This window comes from Nannospalax galili, unplaced genomic scaffold, assembly GCF_000622305.1.
Source record: "Nannospalax galili isolate Female #2095 unplaced genomic scaffold, S.galili_v1.0 scaffold113, whole genome shotgun sequence".
Taxonomy (NCBI): domain Eukaryota; kingdom Metazoa; phylum Chordata; class Mammalia; order Rodentia; family Spalacidae; genus Nannospalax; species Nannospalax galili.
In genome coordinates, this window is record NW_008335444.1 from 3,210,861 (window position 1) to 3,228,469 (window position 17,609).

General features: G+C 41.1%; 1 protein-coding gene across 6 annotated transcripts in view; it reads left to right on the forward strand.

Moving 5' to 3' along the window:
* The window catches only part of Nr5a2 (nuclear receptor subfamily 5 group A member 2), a 141,368-nt gene that overhangs the window by 104,397 nt on the left and 19,362 nt on the right, over positions 1–17,609 (forward strand). The window contains exon 8 of one of the 6 annotated variants that reach the window (XM_029562148.1): positions 13,330–13,395. The exons of the other annotated variants lie outside the window; for them this stretch is intronic. Coding sequence (XP_029418008.1) covers positions 13,330–13,370 — 41 coding nt within the window. The 3' untranslated portion in view covers positions 13,371–13,395. Of the gene's footprint in view, positions 1–13,329; positions 13,396–17,609 lie in introns of those variants that run through there. 6 annotated transcript variants of the gene reach the window in all.

Sequence of the window (17,609 nt, forward strand, 5' to 3'; positions counted from 1 at the left end):
AAACGATCTCTTCTGCCATGGCCTTTTATATGGGCTGCCATCAGAAGGTAACACCCACATTTAGGGTGTGTCTTCCAGCTTCAGATGATCCAGTTAAGAAGATCTCTCTCATTTTAGTTAATCCCAGATCCAGTCAAATTGACACCCAGGATTAGCCATCACACTGTTGTTTGTGAGCTTAGTGTTTTGTATGTGTGTTTTATGATCCTCACAGCAAAGTTATTCCTGTGCTGTCTTCCTCTGAGATCAGAGCAGAGAAGCAACAGCCTAAAAATCACCCAGGTACTAAGTCTTGGAATGGAGGACTATGTATTTCAGACACCAACAGCTTTTCAAGTTAATTGATTATGGAAACACAAGGCGTTCTACACGTTTGTCAAACACGATGGTGGTAACTCATTCTAAGTAGACCAGTCAGAATCCCGGAAGAAATCAAATCCTTCTAAACCTAAACGTAACCTGAAAGCAGAAGCTGAGCACTAGTCATTGTTAGATGACTAGCATCTTGCCCTCTCTAGTGTCGCAATGCAGCCTGGTGACTTTGAGCGAGAACTGCTATTTCCTGGTTTGGAGAATGGGATTGCAAGTTCTCATTGCAAAGCCAGAGTACTAAGGAAACTACAGGGCACAGATCCTTGTTCTGGCCTGGGGCCTCTGTGCAGATTTTCTTTTTAATGTGAAGAAGTATCTGGCAGCCAAGCTCTTTATTGTGAGCAGAATCTGATCACTGGTCAGAGGCTCTGAGCCTGGGTAGTTAGCAGACTCTGCCTCCCCTGGTATTAGCAGCTTCAGACCAAGAGCGCTAGACCCATTAGAGAGGAAGACAGAAGAATGGGGATTAAAAGTGAACTACTCTGTGTGTTCAAAAACTTTTAAGAGTGTAGAAATAAAACTTTTGTCTTTAGGATGCTCCCAACACGAATGGTCAGGACAGAGCTGCAGCAGGCAGTGATTTCTTCTAAAGTTAAGAGAAAATAACTTGTTGTTGGCCACAAGGAATTGGGAGATAAATGGGATAAGCATGTGTGCTGGCCCATGTCCAGGGAGCCGTTATCAAGTGGGCCTGGGCCTGGGAATACTGTAACAGTATCAGTTCTAATTATAACTTCAAGGAAATTCCTCTCTCAAAGAGGTAGCTACAGAAACGTATTCTGGTCTTACAAAAGAATAAGGCTTTTCACATTTAAGAACATCTTGATTTGCCCTGTTGGTCATGCTGTTTTCCAGACTGCTATTGTGATTTGTAAACCTCTGGAATCCTTAGGAAACCTAGACCACCTTTATCATTGCTCAAACTATTCCATTAGACAGTAAACCCCACAGTTTAGTGATTCATTCTCCAGTTCCTAGGTATTTATCACAAAATGCCACACTAAGAATTATAAAAAAAAAAAAAAAAAAAAAAAAAAAAAAAAAAAAAGATTTTAAAAGCACTTCCCTCCATGTCTTATTCTATATTATTGGGCAATCATTTTATTTCTAGAAATTTCTAACTTGTTTATACAGTTATTTCTAACTGTACAAACTTGGTTATAGCAAATTATATTTTAATGTACAGTAAACAAGGATTCCTGTTTCTCCATATCATAATCAACATAATTTATTGTTGTAATTTATTCTTTAGAATTTGCATTTCTGAATACCAGTAGCACTGAACATCTTTCTACCTATTTCTCTGAAGTGTCTGCTCATGTTTGCCCGGTAGGATGTAAGCTTTTCCTTACCAATTTAAAGGGCCCTTTCTGTGGCTGGGTAGGTGGGTAGATTCTTTGATTTCACAAACACAGCCATATTCATCATTATTTTCCTGTTATTTTTGCTTTTTTGTATTTTCTTTGGGAAACCCTTCTTAACCTATAAAGTCATATCTTCCTCTTGCTTTTTACCAAATACATTAAAACCTTGCTTTTACTATTTAGATCTTTTAAATGCTCACACTTTATTTTTGTGTGTACTGCATGAGTTTTTAATTTATTTTCCTTATAAGGTAGTCAGTTGTTCAAACACTATTAAGTTGCTTTCCTACTGTTTAATGCTCTCTTTTATATATTCAGTATCTGAGTATATATGACTCTCTTTCTGAACTTTCTATCTTATGTCATTGGCCTATTTGGTTATTTCAAGGTAACGCTCATGTGTTTTAATCCTTCTTTTATAAATCTTTCTAATGAATCTTTATAACTGGCTCATCGGTCTCTCTACCTTTTCTTTCAAAATAGTCTTGTTCTTAGGCTTTTGCTATTCCATATAAATTTTAGGTTCGGGTTGTTATTCCATAAACAACAAAAAGGTGGGATTTTGATTGCAGTTATGTTGTATTTAGAGATTAATTTGGGCAAAGGTGTTTACTTCACAGAAGCCCTTCCTTCTCTTCTCTCTCATGAACATAGTCTATCTTTTATCCAGTAAGCAGCACACGGACATTGTTCAGGGAATCCATGTCATTTTCTCCTCAGAGATACGATGCATTCTGTTCATCCTGTTCAGCCCCTTGATATAGTCTGTCATCACAATGCAACCTTTTCCCATGGCATTTTCTATTTATCTAATGTGACTGAATTTTTAAGTCAACTTGTATTTAATAAACCACCGGATTCCCTTATTATTTAAAGTGGCTTTTCTGTAGTTTACTTTGGACGTATATAAACATCAGCCCAGAAGTGAATACATATTGGTCTTTGCTCTGATTTTCTTTTCTTGTCTTATTTTGTTGACTCAATAATGTTAACTTGGAATGTTGATAACAGCTTCTGTCTTTTAGTCTTTAATATGGTTAATTCTAAAGCCCCCAAATTAGTATGAAATGTTTTGTCTACATGGAGAGAAAAAATGGAAAAAAGTAAGAAAAAGGAAGAAAGAAAGGAAGAAAATGTTGATTTTGGAGATACACAGCTATCTTCTTCTTTCCCTTCTATTTCAATAAATCTTCCTCTTTATTTGTCTGTTCCTATCCCAGCTTCTTGAGTTGAATAATCTGTTAATCTTTTTTCAGTGGAGCATTTGTATTTTTCATGAACTCTATTAAGGTTAGAAAGTAGCCTCTTGCAGCCCTAGCTCTATCTGCTGGGTTTTCAGGACGGTTTTAGGGTCATGCAGGTCACACTTCAGAGCTCTAGGGGGCGCCACTCACATAAGAGTCTATACAAGGGTAGCCCTTAACACAACCTGAAAGGGCCTCTTGTGGCCCTGTAGTCAGCTCCAAATATTTTATATTTGACTCTATCGTGTTGTACTGTGTTCTTAAAAATCAATGATTAACAGTAGGCTTTAAAACTTTCCAAACAGGAGTCTGACTGTCTCTTCATTTTTGGATTGTAAATTGATGGTGCTATGAGCTTACACATACCGTTGAAACTTCTTTGGATATTTAGTTAATTTTTGGAAGTTTGGTATGTGTAATATAATATATTTGTTGTTCACTTACATTCTGATAATTTTGCTGTCTTTCTTAGTAGACTCTCCTATTGTTAATAGTGTCCTTTTATGTGATATTTTAATTTATTCTTTGGGAATTTAATATTTGCATACAATGTATTTCAATCATCTTTACCTCCCAGTCTCCTCTCTTTCTTTTTGCACAGTCTTGTTTTCAAAAGGTCAAAACAATGTTCAGGCATTCCAGGTAACAAGTGTATATGTAAATTTACCCAAAAATAAGCTTTTTAGGACATCTACTCTCTAGATAGTACATCCAGCCTGTCATAAATATTTGTCCTTAGGGGTTTGATTTCATATTTTCACAGGTTATGCCATGTGCAGAATTAGAGTTCCCAGTGTAACCCCACCAGGAAGCCCAGCTAATCTCTGCATGTACTCACTGCAGTCTTATTGAACCTGGTCCTAACCACTAACATTGTGACTCTGCTTTGAGACTTTTGGTACTGAGGTGCTATGAAGCCAGCTGACAAAGACACATCCCATGTCTTAGGCTGATGCGGCTACCTGGTTTGTTTATTTGCAATTGAGCCATTTAAAGACCAATAAACTCCTTTTTTAAAAAAAGGTACTCTCCCTGGCACACCCCCGGCACACTCTCCCTTCACGTCTCCCTCTCAACTTTGTGGTTTTTGTCTTTTCTTTTCTTTTTTTAAATGCTCTTACCTTAAAATCTACTTTGTCTAACATTAAGAGAGTTATCTTTAGCCTGTGTGACTATGCTTTGTTTTGCTTTTCTTTAATTCAGTCCATTATCTCTCTCACACACCAGGTCCTACGTGCCTTCTTCTCATCCCTAGCACAACGTCTTGCCTACTCCAGTATAAAAACGAGTGTTGACATCCAGTGAGCGTGTACAATTATTAAGTTTATGTGCTTCACCAGTTTTATATACACTCATTTGTGTGTGGGTGTGTATCCATGTGTGCATGAGTGTGCAGCTGCGTGATTCCTACAGAATAAGTTGTGATCTGCGTTTTGGTCAATCAGCCTAGTCCTCAGTGTATAAAGTGTTCTATATTTGATCCTCGTCTTTGATGCTAATATATTTGGTCATAAACTTTTTGGCTGGCAATGCTTTTTCCAACCCCTGGAAAGACCTCTGGAGGCCTGCTGCCTTTTCTCCTCCGAAGTCTTCCCTTCGCTGCTTCTGTCTTATTCTTCGGTACGAAGTTTGTGTCTACATTCAAACCAGGAGGGCACATCAACAAGGAGCTAGTCTAAAATTCTGTTCTTTTCTTTCTCTATTCCATCTAACTCCCTCAGCTAACTCCTATTAAGCACGTGCTAGGATCTCTTCATCTGCTGCTGTCCCCTTTTTACTTTTTCTCCTCTGTCTCATAATGCTTTTTATATATTAACTGTCTTGGAAATGCTGAGCATAGAGCCCAGAGCCTGGCACCTGTTAGGCCAGCGCCCACCTCCGAGCCACATCACTGACCCTGTATTAATATCTTTCCCTCTTCACCTATATCTAGTCTAGCATATATTCCACCAACTGCATTTTTTTCTGTGATTGTTTTGTATTTTAAATATTACAGACAGGTTCCTTTTCATGTGTACCTATTAGCATTCAATTTTTGCCTCTTTCACTTCATAATTTATCTTTTCACAATAATACTTATTACTATACTTAAATATCAAGTCATTTATTGAACCAATAAGCAAGCCAGATTTTAAGTTTTCAAGTTTTCACCTGTCAGTTAGGGAAGTGTGCACTGCATTTTGATTGCGGTTGCCTGCTCTTAGGTGTGTGTATTTTCCTAGTTTCCTGTGGTACCGTTTCTGGCTTCTGTAGAGTAGCGATTTTGTTGACTGCCATTGTCCCTGGGTCTTCCTCTTTTCTTGCCTGCTTGGCATTCACTCTTCCTCATTCACCATCTCTGGGTTTGTTCCCATCTGGCTCTAAAAGCTCTAAAGTCCAGGGATGAGTCTCGTAGTGACATTTGGGCTTCTGCACTGTATTGACACTGTTTCATAGCCCACCACAGCCACAGTATGTGACCTACCTTAGCTCCCGGTCTGGACTCTGCTACCCCACCCCTTCCCACACAGTGTTCTTTTACAAACGGAGGCAGACATGAAGTCCTGGACTAGGTACTGCTCCAGGCTGTACTTAGCTGCAATGGCCTCTGGTTTCAGAGGATCTACAGTGCTTGAGCTCCATCACCTTACAGGCTGGACTTCAGCCTGTTCACCACTGGAGCTCTTGCCGCTCTGCACTTCTGTTTGGTTTCTGACAGAGATATTCATAGTATTTGATCTTGGCCATGTCACCGTGTGCCTTTTTGTGTTCTTCTGTCACTGATGTGCTTATAATGGAACGGGAGCAAAGTGTTTTCACTGGCAGACCAGCAAAGCCACACTCTTTGAAGGTCCTGAGATCTCTCACTCTCCTCCCTCCCATCACTACCCCTGACACAACTGCAGGCCCACAGTTTCATATGAAAGTTTACACAGTGGGACTCCAGTCTGTCTTTCCAAATTTGTGTGTCACTGGCCTCTCTCTTCTCAGCACACTGTCCCCAGCAAACTACACATTTGATGTTCTAGGAACCTCTCCCATGTCTTCAAACTCTGAAGCTGCTTACTGTTCTCCTCTTCTTGAAATGCCATTCAAAGCTCCCCTCCGATCTTTGACACTCAGATAAAGCTTTTCTCCCTCTGCAAGACTTTCTCAATCCTCCCATTTGGAAAACAATTCCTCACTTCTCTTAACCCCATGCATTTTTTCAATCTCTATTACCTTTACCTTTAATCTAAAAAAAAAAAAAAGACACTATTAAACACGCCACCAAGTCTTACAGATTTAAAATAGTCTATGTTAAAAATGTTAAGCAGCCAGGTTTGGTGGGGAGTAGTGGCACATGCCTTTAGTCCCAGCACTTGGGAGGCAGAGGCAGGCAGATCTCTGTGAGTTCAAGGCCAGCCTGGTCTACATAGTGAGTTCCAGGCCAGCTGGAACCACAGAGAGACCCTGTCTCAAAAAGACAGAGAGAGAGAGAGAGAGAGAGAGAGAGAGAGAGAGAGAGAGAGAGAGAATATTTGGTGGCTCAGTGATTAGGAGCACTGACTGCTTGAGCAGAGGAATTGGTTTCAGTTTCCAGCACCCACATGACAGCTGACAACCATCTGAAACTCCAGGGGATCCAATACCCTCTTCTGACCTCTGTGGACATTGCATGCAAAACACTCATACATATAAAATAAATATAAATATAAATAAATGTTAAGGGACTCAATTCCCAGCACCCAAATCTGGTAGATCACAACTGACTACAACTTCAGTTCCAGGGGATTCAGTGCCTTTGTGGGCACCCACACGTGCCCATACAAACACATAAAATTTTTAAAGTAAAATAGTTCTTTAAATGTTAAGAAATATTTCCTAAAATACCACTGTATTGTGGCTAGAGAGATGGCTCAGCAGTTAAGAGCATTGGCTGCTCCTCCAGAGGACCTGGATTCAGTTCCCAGTGTTCACAAGGTGGCTAACAACCATCTGAAATTCCAGTTTCAGGGGATCCAGGGCTGCCTTCTGGCCTCCATGAGCACTGCATGCATGTAGTACACTTACATACATGCAAGAAAAACCAATAAATAAATATAAATAAATAAATAAATAAAATGCCATAATGCTAGCTGCTGCCTGAAGGGCAGTCAGGTGCAATGCTGTCTTGTCTAATTCTTCCACCAATACGATCAGTGGTAAACTTTTCTCTTTTCACAGATGAGGATTCAGAGCTTGAGTGGGTAGCGTGGGGTCACCTAGTGGGTGGTAGAAGGAGCTGTCCAGGACTGGCTCACCACCACTTGACCCACTCTTTTCCCATACCCACAATTTGAGGATGAGAGCCCTTTAGACCAGTGCCAGGACCCCCCCCCCCCGCTGCCCAGTTGGCCTCATTAAGGTCTTTATGAGAAGCACTGACTCTTGGGACTTTGCCTGGGCCTACTAAATAAGAATGTCAGAAGGTGGGGACTCAGAACATGCATTTTGATGACCTTGTCTGGAGAGGCTCCAGCATTCTAGGTCATTATTCCTCAACCTTGTTGCTCCTCAGGAATCAGATTAAAGGACTATGCTAAGGAAAACCAGCAAGTTAGAATTCCCACAGTAATGCCCATCTTTTAAGTACCTTCTCGGGGGAGTGTGAAGCAGGTGGTCTTCTCTCTTCTATGTGAAGAATACTATATGTCTTAAGTAGTGACTACTGATACATAAAGCAAGAGTCTACAGAAAATAAGAACTCCAGGATCCTTCTGAAAAATAGGCTGTCTGTCCATATAAGTCTTCAGTGTAACTTTCCAAATGCCTTGATATCCCAAATAACAAAAGCAAGTGGAAGGACAGCAGTCACGTCATGGTTAGACACAATAAAGTGATTCACACATTGTCACATGGATGTTCTCTGCTTCACACATTTAGGCCTAGGAGAGTTTGAACTTTCAAAAGAAATAAAATTATAGAATAATAATACTAAATTATTCTAAACATTAAAAAAGATTTATTTATACACCCACTTCAAATAAATAATTTTTTAATTAAAAAAATAATAATTCTTCAAAGCACAAAAATTTGCTCCTTAATAATTAGTAGATGTGAAAAACATTACCATTGAAATCTACCTGATGACTTTATATCCGTGCTCAGATACCAAGGAGCTCAGACAGTAACCGACTGTGACTAGTAATAATCAGATATATAAAGATTAGAAACGCATGTGCATCTTAGTGTCAATTGTATTAAAAATGAATTTTTCTGTATATAAAAAAGACATTACTAAATGTAGCTTTACTCTTCAAAATGTTCACTTATAAAAGTTTATTGGGATCTTCAAGATGGCTCCTCAGGTGAAGGTGCTTTCTGCCAAGCTTAAAGACTTGAGTTCAATCCCTGGGACCCACATGGTGGAAGGAGAGAACAAATTCCTGCAAGTTGTCTTCTGACCGCCACATGCATGCCAGGGTGTGGGTGCACACATGCACACGTGTACACACACACACACAACATAAATAACTAATGTGGAAAATAAAATGATTACTAAACATTAAAAACTATTAAAAAGCCAGGCATGGTGGTACACACAGGGGCAGGCAGATCTCTGTGAACTGAAGGCCAGTCCCGTCTACTGAGCTAACATCCCCAGTCAAAAGCCAGTTTTGCATTGGTTTATAAAGAACTATAATACATAAATCTATCCTGTCTTTATAGCATACAAGGAGAAAGGACTGATAATGGTCTTCCTCTCTGAGCCCCTCCTCCATGGACCCCGCTCACTCTGGATTACTTAGTTGTAACCGCTATAGGAAACTGGTAGAGGAGACAGACACAGGACTGTTGGATCTTTTTTGCTGAGCTAACAGCTGTGATTTTAATAACCTATATAAAAACTATCCATAGGTACCAACCAAACCACACACCATTCTTTATCTCTGCCCTAATGAACCTGGGCCCTTTTTCAGGCAACTTATGATATATTTAAGAGCTCTTCAACTAACAAGAAAGGGTATTTGTGGTCATTAAATGTAATCAGAAATAAGTGTTAAATGGTGCCATGTGCAAAATCACAGGGGTGTCTGCCTCGTGGCTCATCTCTAGGTCTCTGGAAATCATGGTTCCTAGACTATGAGACCCAAATGGGGTTGGGACTCAAAATCAATCAACAAATCTCTCAGAAAATTCTCCATGCCCAGAACATTTATTTGATAATTGCTTACAGCCAGACAGGTGGCTCAGTAGTTAAGAACATAATACTGCTCTTGTAGAGGAAGAGAGTTTGGTTTCCAGCTACATCAGGCTTACAACTGTCTGTATCTCAGTTCCAGGGATATCTGATGCCTCTGGTGTCTGAGGGCACTTGCACTCATGAGTATATACACACATACAGACAAACATATTCAAAGGTAATTAAAAATGAAATCTTTAAAAAGTTTTAAAGCAAAGTGCTTCCTTTTCTACATTTTATTTAGCCTTTGCTAAATAACACAAAAGGTTTCTTTAGTTTTTACTTAACTGTAGCAAGTCAGCAAAACAGCAGTTGTAGGCTGATTAAGTGTCTTGAGTTTCAATTAAATATGGTTTTGATTGATTGACTACAGAAACAAAATTGGATAATTACTGGTTAATAATCACATTAGTTTAAAAAGAAACTCAAAAGTAGAGAGAGTAAAATGCTACCACACAATAAAAAATAAACGGGAAAAGCAGCAATAATACGCGGGGAATTTCTGGATCAAATAAAAAAGACATAAGAACTGCAAATTTGAGGGGAAAATATTTTTTTTAAAGAACGAAAGTCTCGAGTTGGGCACAGTAGCACTGTAATCCCAGCACTCAGGAAGTTGAGGCAGGAGGATTGTGAGTTCAAGGTCACCCTGGGCTACATGGTGGGCCCCTGTCTCAAAAACAGACAAAACAAAATATCCCTGATAGACTTCAAATTAAGATTATTTGTATGTGAATAATCTTCCCTTTGTATACATTATTAGCTCAATGAACAATCTGCAGTGAAATGAACATTGCCCTTTGAGCATATAGTGAAGTGACCCCTCTGGGCATTTCTGTCCTTTCCTCCTTGTCTTCCTGTCTTTAGCTCCACTTTTTGTTGCTGTGTATTTCCAGCCCAGGATTGTGGCAGGACAGGGCAGCACACAATAGCTGATGGATTGCCAAGCACTCTTCCCACCGCCACTGTCCCAAAGGTGTATGATGGGCGGTGTCCTCTGCACTGGCTTCTGGGGCCCTTTGACTGTGGTGCAGCGCTTAGAGGATTGAAAGACCCTCTTGTTACTCTGCTTGTGCCCCAGCAAGTAACTCTGTCAGCCACTGACTCATGGCAATATGAAAGCAGAGGCAGTTGTAACATTTGTGTTGCCCCTCAACACACACCAAAGTACACTAGCGGGTATAAGTACAGGACCCAGGAGCAGTGAAAGCTGTCCTGGGGTCATTTGCTGCATGGTAGCAGTGGGAACTCAGAAATCTTTGTGCCAGCAGCATGAATGTCACATGCCAGGAGTACACAGCTCACAAGTTTGTTTCACAGCTCACCCTACCTGGCTTTGTGTCCCAGAAGTACTTAGCATAGCACTGACCATACTGGTATAGGGGCAGCAGTGACCCTACCTGTGATTCTGTAACCCTTATTTCCACATTATGGGCTCTTCTTCATCACTTAGGGCCTGCCCACATGCTGACTCGACTCTTCACAAACATTTGCTTAACTCTCCTAAGGCATTTTGTACTTAGCATCATGTAACAGTTGCCCTTTCAGTGCCATTGTTTATATCACAGTTAAGTCACTTCTTTAAAGTCCACAATCCCAAAGCTTGGCATATAGTAGGTGCTCACAGCTTGTGGATAGGTGACTGGGTGGGTAGATCAATGGATAAATGAACATTCATTGAATAGAAGCCAGAACAAGCAGTTTGAAATGTGTATTGTAGTCTCCTCCTCTTCCTCTTCCTCCTCCACCTTCTCCACCACCACCTCCTTCTCCTCCTCCTCCTCCTTCTCTTCCTCCTCCTCCTCTTTCCATTTACCCAGTCTTGAGAATGATAATAAAAAGCAGCCAAAACCAAGCTGTAAACTAAGGGACCAAACCATCTTGTGCCATCATCGGCAGACACTTGGCAGAGGAAGTACGAAGTTGTATACCCAGAGTTCTGGGTTAACCATCTTCACCTTATTTTATAGCATCAACCTGCTGTAGACACAAGCACTGTGCTAGTGAGTATCATCCATATTTAATGCCCCATGCTATCACAGTCAAACAACTCTGGATGGTCATCAGCACCACTTAAAAATATGACTCCTTGTTAAATAATTAATATGTGTGATAGGGGAGAGCTTCAAACAATGCTCAGAGCTCCAGTAATTAATGGGCTGGTTACATGATGCTCATAAGATGGCTTAAACACTAAAAGTCCTGCATAGGTGTAATTGTTTTAGAGTTAACCCTGTGCATATAAATGTCAAAAAGGTTCAGTAGAGAACAAATGTGGCGGTACGTACCTTTAACAGAGAGGATCACAAGCTATGGTACCAGCTTGGAGGCCTTACCTGTGGGAAGATTGTGTGGGAGAATGCAGGCCTTCCCAATATGTCTCTACTCACACAAGCCAGAGTACTTGGTTCCACTTTAGAAGGCAGAAACAAATAATGCAAGACTTTCAGCCTTCTCTAAGGGCACCCAAACTCTACATGCGTTCTGCTTTACTCCACTCTCTTAACAGTTAAGAATTAATGGCAGCTCTGTTTTCTTGCTTGCTTGCTCTCAACATCACTTGGTGTTTTCAGAAATTAATCTCAGAGATTTCTTAGAGAAAGTAGAGTCTAGAATCTCCGTTCTAGGAATAGAGAGGAAAATAGTCTCTAACTGCAAACCAGCAGGCTGAATTGTCCGTACTCACCCTCCCCTCCACTCTACCTCACCCCGCCCCACAAGAGTAAAAGAAAAAACCTCCATAGATGAAACATTGCTTTGCGTCCTTTTGCGTCATTCTGGGCCATCGGTCTGGTAGGAAGTATTGGGCGATAATAGGATGGTCTTTTCAGAGAAAGCCCCGGGTTTCAAGTTAGCAGGAACCATCTATCAATTCTTAGGATTATGCCATGATTTACTGTCAGAGCACCATGTATTCTCTGATTTTCTGCCTCTGTGAAACATTGTGCTTTCCTTTTCTATTGATGTATCAACTATAACAGTTACAAGCAGCTACAGAAAAATCAATAGCAAGCCTTCATTACTGTGTGCATCAAGTCAGAGCCCCACGCTGCAAGAGTGCACCTTGTCTTCACCAATGGAAGACAGTTGTGCTCAACTCTTTCTTCCCCAGACTGAATGAGAAAAATCAACTTAAATAGAATTATAAGCCTTGAGGATTAAAACAATATATGTGGCTGTCTTCTAAACGGAAGCATAGGCCCCTGAAAAATCAAATGGTGTGGATAGAGGTATTTCACAGGGAAAGCAACCTTTCCAAAATGATCACAAAGGTCATTTGCCATGTATTCTCTTTTGTGATTGCTTGGAGTCATCTAGGCAGCTGGATGCTAGGTTGATATTTACAAAATTAACTATAAGCAAAAAGTTTCCAGGACAAGCGAACGACCCAGCGTTAAGGTACTCAACACCCAGGCAAGCAGCAAGCACCTCAAAACTGTAGCGTGATGTGATGTTGCTGTGGTCTTAACGCAATGCAGGAGTCCTGGAGAAGTACATGGAAAAAAGTTTCATTCTCTTTTAGAGCACATGCTGGGAAAAGAAGAGGACTTGGGATTTTAAAGCAACAAATACCTTTATTGCCTCTGGGATTGTATTAGCTACCAATTAGTGCATGTAAATCAGGATGGCTGGAAAACAAAATGCATGCTTGGGTAGTCTGGGGGCTGTCAAAGTCTCCAACGTTCTCCAGCATTCCTGCCTCAGTTTGGGCAACAGACAGAGGAGGCTGGCAAAGCAGATCTAACAAATCCTGATCCTGAGCCATGTGAAATTGTAAATCCCAGAGAATTCCCTGTCTCAAAACATGTGCGGTGAATGTATTCAAGCCTGTAGGTTTGGGTAATTAGCTCCTTGTTTGCTGACAGTAACAGCCTACATAAGGAGTTTTCATCTTTCATTATTACCATCCAAACCCAAATCCCTGTCATTCTGAGCTTTAGCAATTATGCATTTAGAGAGAAGGCAAAAACGTGTGCTTGGATATTTTCGTTTCCATATAAGACTCTTAAGAAACTATAAAAATATATTTGGGGATCTCTTAGCAACATTTACAAACAAAAACCCTAAGAAACAAACTAAACCTTGAGGACTAGATCAATCTCCCCCTAAAAACTATTTTGAAATATTGATGATGGATCTGAACAAATGGTTTTTATTTCCTTAGGTTTGTTTCGTCTTGAAGGGATAAGAAGACTATTTCACTGACTATTTCTCAAGTATCCCATTTTCTTTCGTAGATTTTTCCAACTTCTGTTTTGTTTTTCTTCTTTGTTTTTCATATGACCAAAAATTGCAAAAAGGGGCTGGAGAGATGGCTCAGCGGTTAAGAACACTGGCTGTTCTTGCAGAAGACCTGGGTTTGAATCCCAGCACCCACATGGCAGCTAACAACTGTCCGTTACTCTAGTTCCAGGGGATCCGACAGCCTCTTCTGTCCTCTGCGGGCATTGCACGACATGGGTGTACTTACCTACATGCAGGCAATACACTCATACACATAAAATAAAAATAATAAATAAAACATTTTCTAAAAATACAAGTAACTTTTTACATCCCTCTTTGATACTTGTCACAACAGAGTGAGCTGATGTTCAGCCGTAGGCACTACCCTGAGTGTTTGATGTTCCAAAAGGTTTGCTCTGCAAAGATTATGCAAACATTAGTTAGCTGGTGCTAGTTACACCAGAGGATTCTGGGAAGCCAGCAACAGGCTCTTCCTCTCTCCTTCTGCACCCCCAACTGGGAAAGAGCTTTCAATTAGTCAGGCAGTGGTGAAATCCACAGGGCTAAGTCACCTCTCCTGTCCCAGTGCTAGGGGAGGAAACCCCAGCCTCATACATGCTAGGCACCTGACTTCTTTACACCACCCCCCATCCCCCTACCCCAAACCTGCCACCCACACACACCTTTTTTGAGACTTTTCTAATGTAGCTCAGGCTGGTCTTGAACCAGGATAACAAGAGCATCCCATTCCACCTGGCCTACCATTAGTTTAACAATTAAAACTGCAAAAGTAATCACAATACCTATTTTCATTCTATTTGGTTTGGTTTGTTGTCTTGGGGTGGTGGTGCTAGAGACAGAACCCAGGGCATGCCCATCCCCAACAATCTTTTTTTGAATAAACCTACTTTAAATATGGTTGTCCTAACTATATTTGGAAGTGCAAGTAAAATAAACATCATCAGGATCACAGAGCGTCTGTGAGATCAACTGGCACACCTCCAGGTGGCATTCACACGCTCATGAAAATACATTCTTTCCAGAGACTGGCATAGTTGAAAAGAAGGTTGATTGGGATTAGGATTATTGCTCAGTGCAAGTCTTAGGGGTTCAATTCACAATATGGAGGAGGGAAGAACAAAAAGAGGAAGAGGGAGGGAGGGAGGGAGGGAGAGAGAGAGAGAGAGAGAGAGAGAGAGAGAGAGAGATCCTCTCATGTCATGGTCTGTTCTCTGAAGCCACCTAGGAGAGTTATGAAGCCCTGGCTGCATACAGCCCTGTACCCGAGGTCAGAGGGCGCAGACTCCAGCAGGAAAGGAGCAGGATGCTGCAGACAGCAGGGGCTTTCCACACTGCCTGTTCTGAGCCCTGTAGGGAGGGTCACATTGGTGGGGAAATCCAGAATGACAGCAAGAGTTGCCACCCACCCACATGGCTCCCTGCCAGGGTGGTTGATGATCACACATACACATAAAGTAGGTGTTCAGCGGGCTTTAAAAGGGAGAAGAGAAGAATGTCCTCTAAGCAGAAATTGAGAGTATATTAAGGATGATGATGATGATGATGATGATGATGACGATGATGATGGTGATGGTGATGATGGTGATGAATGAGTGAATACACAGAGAAAGAAGAAACTAGAAGGAAAGCTAAATTTGTAGACAGCCAAGCAATCATCTGTGATTATGATTTCCTTTCCTAGTCTTTTCTTCTTAATTCACACACAAAAATAAGTGGCTCCAATGTAAAAACATGTTTTCTGAATGGCACTCACATAAATGTTATTCTGTGACCCAGTTCAATTTTTAAACTGGTGCAGTATTTTTGTGACTAAGAAGTGACTTCAGATCTTGTCCTGCCCCACAAAATGTACTTTTCATTTTGGATCCTCTGTTTCCAGAAGTGTCTTCCATCCCTAGGGCCCCTGTCTGTCATTTCTTCCTACAGACCCCATGCAATCCTGGTGGTGTGCGTGTATACTCACAATTAAGCATGCTTGTGTGGAAGTGTCTGTGACCAGCCCCACAGCTGGTGTTATTTCCTGTACTGGACTTCCCACTCACTGATAACTGCATACACAATGGACATATTTGGGAAAGGGACAGGTCCAGGCCTCACACCTCTCCATCCACAGGCAGAGCCTTGAGCCTGAGAAGGAGACTGTGGCATGCATTGGTTCTGCAGATAGAGGTAATCACTGACCCACATTCACCCCCACAGAACAATGGCAAAGGATCCCTCACTTCCGCCCACCACTTGAAAGTAGACAATCTAATCAGTAAAGGCTTTCTGGAAGTTTCAGCTGAGCATCTGGGAAGGTTCTCATCAGTGACCAGGATGAACAAATGAATAAGCAATAGTTCTATTCACACCACAGTGCGCATGCATACCATGATAACCAAATGTACCCATAAGTCAGCTCTTCCGGCCCCTGCTTTAGTAACCAGAAGCTCTCTCAGAAGCATTAAAAGATGCTTCATTTCGCTAACTCAATAACATGCCTGCACACAGACTCAGGTTGGAGGGTTGTGGACTGGGCTTCAGGAATAGCTATGGTCCCAACTCTGGGACCAAGATGTGGCAGAACTTTAGGATGGTAGAAAGATGTCTACCTCATGAGTTACCACCACTCCCTCTACTTCCACCAAAAGCATAGTCTCTGGGAAACAGAGGGCAAGGTGGATGGAGTTTTAGAATGCAGCGGACCTGGGCTCTAATCCCAGCTTTGTCATTAACGCGTTAGAAAAGGGAATAATAATAACATTGTCAACACCACTGACTTGGCTTGCACACTAAGTGACAAAGATGGGCACTTAAATATTCATTGCTAATATTAGTATTAGTTCATAAGCTGTTAATCATAAGGATAAAACTTTCTGTCACAAGCTGAAAATGCTCAGACAGCTCTTGCAAGGTGATATGTAGGCCTACATGTGGTGATTCCTTTCTTCCTACCATGGCTTGGCAGTCAGATTTGGCCTGGATTAGATTTTGTTCTTGATTAGATATGGGTTGGATGATCAGGAATTTGAGTAAAATAGTGTTGAGGAAAATAAACAGCTCTTGTCCTCACAGTCAAACAATAGCCACACCTCAGTTTTCCCTTGGAAGTGCCTTACAGGGAGCTTAGACTATCTAAAGTCAACACTGACTTTGATCAGAGCCAGGAGAGCCTACAAACTGTTCTTTGCCATGTAGTTCACTGTCTTAGAACTTTGAGAGCTATCCCCAGTTTTCTCTGTTAGTCTGATTTGAATGCATAGACAGTCCAACAATCAAAATTTAAATAGTTATTTTAATCTTATTTAAATCTTCTACATCAAAGAAGGTAGCTTTGCTCATCTTTCAACTGCAATTAGAAAACTGGAGAGGTAGCAGCAGCTGCCCTTGACTTTGGCATGGTTCTATTTGCTGAGTCCCCATGAGGCTCATAGGAAGAGTATTTGGTTTGTCATATCCTGAGTATTTAAGCTTGAAATCCCATGAGACAGTCATGGTTCCTCAGTGGCAGCCTGATCTGAGGGGGCATCGGGGACCTGTGCTCTCCCTCAGGGAAGGCCAGTGGAGAAGTCAGAGAGTATAGACCCTGTTCCTTGTACAAAAGAGTTATTGCCAGGAAGCTGGCTAATACCACAGGCTCATGCAAAGTCCTCTCTGGGCTTTTCCTTAGGCAAAGACTGGGTGCACTTACTGAGATAGCTCTTGTTCAATAAAATCAGCACAGCAGGAAGATGAAGAAACTAAAGGTGTTTTATAAGCCAGATACCACCCTAACTTGTGATAATTACTGTTTTGCAAAGAAAATAAATAATAAGTAAATAAATAAATAAATAATAAATAAATAACAAGCTTAAGGGCACTGGTTGCTCTTGCAGAACAGGGTTCAGTTCCCAGAATCCACATGGCAACTCACAACCATCTGTAACTCCAGTTCTAGGGGACCTGACACCCTCTTCAGGCTTCCACAGACACCAGATACACATGTGGTGTACATATATACATACAGACAAACATTCATACACATAAAATAAATAAACATTTACAATAAAAAATGAATTATTGGGGTAAAAAAGTCACCCTGTGCTACGTAAAAAGTTTTACACCAGCCTGGGTATTAGACCCTGTCTCAAAAAAAAAAAAAAAAAGCCCACAACTCTCCATACTTTTCCACATGTTCCTAGGCTTTCTTTTTTTTTTTTAGGGGGTGTGTATTTTAACATG